The sequence below is a fragment of the Barbatula barbatula genome, assembly GCF_947034865.1.
Source record: "Barbatula barbatula genome assembly, chromosome: 16".
NCBI classification, from domain to species: domain Eukaryota; kingdom Metazoa; phylum Chordata; class Actinopteri; order Cypriniformes; family Nemacheilidae; genus Barbatula; species Barbatula barbatula.
The window spans coordinates 14,003,140-14,009,139 of record NC_136779.1 but is presented as its reverse complement, the minus strand read 5'-3'; the positions used below and the strand labels follow the sequence as shown (position 1 = coordinate 14,009,139).

The 6,000-nt window shown below is 39.2% G+C and overlaps 1 protein-coding gene across 1 annotated transcript in view; it reads right to left on the bottom strand.

Annotated features, from left to right (window-relative positions):
- Positions 1-1,023: 1,023 nt before the first annotated feature.
- Positions 1,024-6,000, bottom strand: part of LOC306905282 (shisa family member 6) — a 53,670-nt gene continuing 48,693 nt past the window's right edge. Inside the window, exon 9 of the mRNA XM_079475778.1 lies at positions 1,024-2,887. Within this exon, the coding sequence (XP_079331904.1) occupies positions 2,109-2,887 (779 nt within the window). The 3' untranslated portion in view covers positions 1,024-2,108. The remainder of the gene's footprint in view (positions 2,888-6,000) is intronic.

Genomic DNA, 6,000 nt, shown 5'->3' with positions numbered 1-6,000 from the left:
ATTTTCTAGCAGGTGTTGTGTTCTTTTAGGTCTGTTACAATGAATTGCCGTATTTGGCAAGTTGTCACATTTGCACCTCTGTCACTTTTGCTGTAATTATATGGGAACGGTATGTTCTAGAAACAAGGGATACTCCACCCAAAAAGGAAAATTCTGTCATCATTTTATCACCCTTAAGTTGTTCCAAACCTGTGTCAATTTCTTTGTTCTGCTGAACCACATAGAAACATGTCTGGGAAAATGTTAGCAACGGACATTTCTGAGACACCGTTGACTACCATAAAAAGAAGAATTTAGGAAAGCAAACAGTTCTGGGGCACCTTTGACTACCATGTACATTTTTCTTTTTAATGGCGTTCAATGATGTCCCAGAAACTTCAGTTGCTAACACTGTTCCAAATATCTTTCTTTGTGTTCAGCAGAACAAAGAAATTTGCAGGTTGAGATATTTCCAAAATACACGTATGTGTACGTTTATAAATACAAAATGAATATGCACAGTACACAGACATATGTTATGTAAACACAACCGTTATTCTGATGCCCATTAATCGTGATACATTGTTTGACAATCCCAATATTAAGTGATGGGTACTTTTATTATTGTCCTTGAATTGAAACTGAAATGTTTTTATAGGTTATTTATTTAGGTTCATGGTTAACATGAATGTCAAGTCCGATCTGTACATGTGAAATTGAGGTAATGGTAAGACCTGGGTGATAAAAAATTATGCCCAGAATGAAAAATGCAATCTTGTAAACAAATTCGCATTATTTTTACAAAACTCCCAACTATCCAAACATAATTGTATAGATTTGTGTTTGGGAAAAGCAGTCAGACAATAAACACCAACAGATTTCTTTAGATTTTGAGTACAGATATTTGTTTGTGATTGAATAAATAGAAAGCAATAATAAAATATTACTTTTATATAACAAATTTCAAGCGTTACTACAGACTTGAAAATCTTGTTTCCATTTTATGATCTAATATTCTCATTATAAATCTAATAACGGTACAGTTTGGCACATAAAACGGTTTCTCACCAGAAGAGGTAGTGAATTTGATTCCCAGGGAAAACACATACTGATAAAATGCTTGAATGCGCTGTAAGTGAATGCAAAATGCATCCCTATAAATGTGTCATATTGTCTACATATCCGAAATGAAGGAAAATGTAAATATGCTACATTTGCCTCCAGACTCCTCCAATGTTTTTTAAGCATATAATTCTTTTTGCACATGAATGTTCGTGTTTAGAAAAATAAGGACAGTTTATTTGAAGCTACTACAACAAGCATAATATACTCATTTTTCTTGCGAGTCACTGCAACACAGTCTACAGCCAGATATCAACAGTTGTCATTGTTCGACAGCATTCACCCGGATCTCTTCCTACAAACACATTTGAAAAAACACACGTTCAGTATCATAATACTTTAAATGATCCAACACTGGGTTAGTGGGTCTATACTGTAAGTCCGAACTCTTGAATCTCTAAAGAAAACAAACTACAGTAATACAAATGGCAACCAGAACAGACTTGTCCAATTACTGTGGCAAAAAGAGCATATTTACAGTCATCTTTGCAAAATAACCGGCCATTAACTTATAAGAACAAACTCATATGTGCTAGCCATCACCAACGGAACAAAATAACAAACACAACGCAACTTTTACTTGATTGTGCTTTTAAACCCACAAAACCACTTCATGGTTGAAATTGAACATTTTCCTAGAGGCACCGATAGAAGTGCGGATATCATAAGAATTTCTAAAGCTATAGAATAGGACTGGAAGTATAAACAGTATTTGTATTTATATATTTATATAAATTTTTCTACAGTTCTGTTACACGTCCACACCGTTCGTTCTACGTTCTTTCACACCTTCCGGCAGTTATTGTTCGCGCTCCGCTTATGAATCCCAAATGTGTCCATCCTTTCTTTGCGATCTACAAACACATATAAATGAGTGGGTATGCACACAGAATAGTCTCAGTACTAAATGTAGTGTCGCTGGTGCTGGGTCAGTTATCCGTGACCAGTTTTGGATCATGTACACTGTTGCCGTGGTCGTGGTTCAGTGGTCATGAACTTGTCAGTGGTTAAACAGTTACTTCGGTCTTGCTGCCTGTGCGGTAGTGATGGTGTTGCTGTGGAACGTAGTGGAGCTGCTCCACGGTCTGAGTGCGGCGAGAGGCGAAGGCCTGTCTCTTGGAGGTTGTCTGGTTCTGGCTCATGGTTAAAGTGTTCTGTGTGGCGTTGTTCGAGGCACTGGGATGGGAGTGCATTTTTGTCATCTTGTAACGGTCCATGATGGGAGTGGTGGGCATGAACACATCCGTGTGGGATATTGCTCTGGAGATGGACTTTTCGCTGTGGAAACCGGAGCGCTTGATGGACATCATCTTCTCGGGGGAGATCAGGGGATCCTGGGAGTAGAGGCGATCCTGCGAATGGAGGCGTTCCTGAGAATGGAGGCGATCCTGCGTCATCATCCGGTCCTGCGTGTGGATACGGTCCTGGGAGTAGTGACGGTCCTGCGCATGGAGCCGATCCTGGGAGATCAGGCGTTCGTGAGAGCGGAGTCGTTCGGCAGAGAGAAGCTGCTCGTCGGAAAGGATGCAGCCTCCGTAGGGCGAAATCCCATAGGGGGACATGGGGAAGTCGTTGCCGTGGCCGTGCTCGGGGGACAGCACTCGATCCTGGGACATGGCTCTCTGAACTTTGCGTGGGCGTTGGCGGGGAGGCTGTTGCTGCTGGACTTGTTGACTGCTTTGAGACTCTTGATTAATCTTTATCATATGCTGGGGAAGAGTTCCCCGTGCTGCCAGATCAGGAAGGTGCCTCTTTCTGGTGTAGTAGTCATCGACATCCTTATCTGCTGTGTAAGAGCATAGAACGTGTAAGAAACTTCAGGTCAAAAAGAAATCACTGACATTGTTTATTTACTATTACTTCAAGTTAATCAGTTAACATTGTACATTTTGTATATTGTTTTATGTAATGTACATTTGTTTATAAGTGCAATAGATTGTATTTATACTACTCGAATTTCCGGCACACCCCACAATTTAACATGAGCTCACCATCCAACTTGGCAATACCACAATCACTCCTTCCAAAACAGCCAGGAACCTCGGAGTCATATTTGATGAACAGCTGTCCTTCAATAATCACATTTCAAAGACAACGCGATCATGTCGATATGCCTTATTTAACATTAGAAAGGTTAGACCCTATGCCGCACAACTCCTTGTCCAGGCCCTGGTAATCTCAAGGTTGGACTACTGCAATGCTCTTCTTGCTGGTCTTCCTGCAAAGGCTATCAAACCACTTCAGCTGGTTCAGAACGCAGCAGCACGTCTCACCTTCCAACAGCCCAAAAGGGCTCATGTGACACCCCTTCTCATCTCTCTCCACTGGCTACTGGTTGAAGCCTGAATCTTATTCAAGACACTGATGCTTGCCTACAGGACTATAACTGGATCTGCACCAGCATACTTTCACAGCCTCCTACAGCCCATCAAGAACCCTGCATTCAGCAAACCAGCGGCGTCTTGTATTGCCTTCTCAAAAGGGCAGTAAATCGCTTTCCCGCTCATTCTCAATCACAACTCCTTTCTGGTGGAACGTTCTTCCTATCTCTCACAACCTTCAAAAAACTAATTAAACCCATCTCTTCTGGGAATACTTGACAGACAAATGAGAGAAGAAAAAAACTTCTCTGTCTCTCCACAGGTAGTGTTCTGGGTTTTGTTGAAACTCGTAACTTGGTATTAGCACCTATTACAGTATATTATTGCTCCTGTATGACATATCGCTTTACTGCTCCCTTAACTCTCTGTATAAGACACTTTGGATACAAGCGTCTGCTAAATGACTAAATGTTAATGTATTTGTTGTTGGAATGGCTTTTCTTTTTGTTAAACATTACAAAGGTCCTCATACTTTTTGCCCTGCCTTCTACTGTATCTACCTGGCTCTATTCTGGAAATGAACCCTCACTTCCCACAATCCAGTTAATTCCAGTAGTACACTAACATTCTAAAGTTATGAAATACTTATTTTTTTCACATTTTAAAATAATAGTAATATCACACAAACTATAGAATTATCTAACTTTGGCCCGGTTTCACAGACAAGGTTAAGCTTACTCTAGGACTATGCTTGAGAAAAGTTAGGATATTTAAGTCTCTTCTATAAAAATGCTTCAGAAAAAAACTTTTCTTGTGTGCATCTTGAGATAAAACTATGGTATGGACATATTTTGTATGTCAGGGTTATTTGCAGTTAAGACTAAACATTAACATATTAAACATTCATAATCTGGGACTAGCTTTAAGGCTTGTCTGTGAAACCAGGCATATATGAATTTGTTTCTGGCAGGGCCGTCCTTTGGGCGGTGCAACTGGTGTGACCCTCTAGGGGGCACCGTGGCAAGGGAACGTTTTTATAATATTAGTAATTCAAAATATTTATAAATCTTGAATAAATTTTTGTGTTTTAGTTGTTTTTTTTAAGTATAAGTTCATTCTAAATAATTATCTGAGCTATATACATCATATTGTTTTTCACATGTTTAACCCTGACACTGCTTTGCACAGTGGAGTAGAATTAGTTCCTTTACTGTGTGGAAAGAGTGAGCTGCAAATGTGTCTGGTCCTTCACAGAAATGAGTGAGAGTATGCGTGATCTAAAAACTTGCATTTTCTTCTCTGTATTCGGATCTCTGATGCATGATATTTATACTCAGTGGCGCTGCTAGCCATTTTGGTTATTATGATGCCCCCTTCGCCTGGTAGTGCTATTCACTTTAATTACATGAAAAAGAGGACATTTCACATTTTGTTTATTTGTAGGATAAAAAACATATTGGTTATGAATGACATGAAGGTGAGTAATTCATAGTTTAATATTGTCTCATGATGCATTTTTATATTGGCTTACCCACATACCTTTAGAGAACATTTTTAAAATGGTCTAACTTTAAAGAAAACACCATAAATGTTACTCTAAAGTTGTAGATCTATGAAATAGAGTGATATATTTTTGACAGTGAGTGCTTTTGTTTGATAATTGGGAGTCATAAATATAAAATGGAATATAAGATATAAATATGACATGTACAATTGGGATTTGCCAGAGGGTTTTTTTAGCAGTAAAATAAGGTCTCAATGTATCTAACATAATTGATAGGACTGGTAAAAAAGGTGAGGTTCTAACACTTCCAGTACCATTTATGTTTAGTGCTTCACAACTTATAGATTTGATGATGCAATGTCGGACCCACCGGTGGGCCAGCGGAAGGTGGCAGAGTTGAATAATATTGTAAGCCTTTGAATTACTTTTGAAAGCTTCATAAATTCAAACCAGAAACTTTCATTTGTCAAGAAATTCACGACGGGCCCCAGCGTGTGGACTTCAGGACACAAACGCATCGAGTCAGGACAGTGAGTGACTGTACTGTAACTAACTGCATGATTAGAACTGGAAATAATGAAATTATCCTTTGCTCCGTGGTGTGATGAAAATATTCTGGGCGAGCTGATGTCCTTGAGATCTCAGTTACACTTGATAGATTTCTCCACACATTCACAGCCCAATGATATTGAAGCGTATCACGGTGGAATGCAATAGAGCAGTGCATCAAACAAAATTACAGCCACAAATCTTTCTTTAAGTGAGAATTAATCAAATAACCACGATGAGACCGCTGCAAGAGGTAAGGAAAAAATGAAACACGGCACGTCATTTTGAGCCTAAGGTAATAGCAGACGTATTTGTGGGACGTCAGAAAGCGTGTCTCTTGAGGGGATTAGATCCAGTTGGTTAAGAGATAAAAGAGCCAAATAGCTACATTTATCTTTCGCTCTGTGCGAGGACGAACGCTACCTTATTTGGCTAAATGAATGGCACATCATTTGTTTATGGAGATTAAAGATTCTATTAATCTTTCTTCATAAAGGAGTCTGGGTAATGGTCTGTGTAAATTAG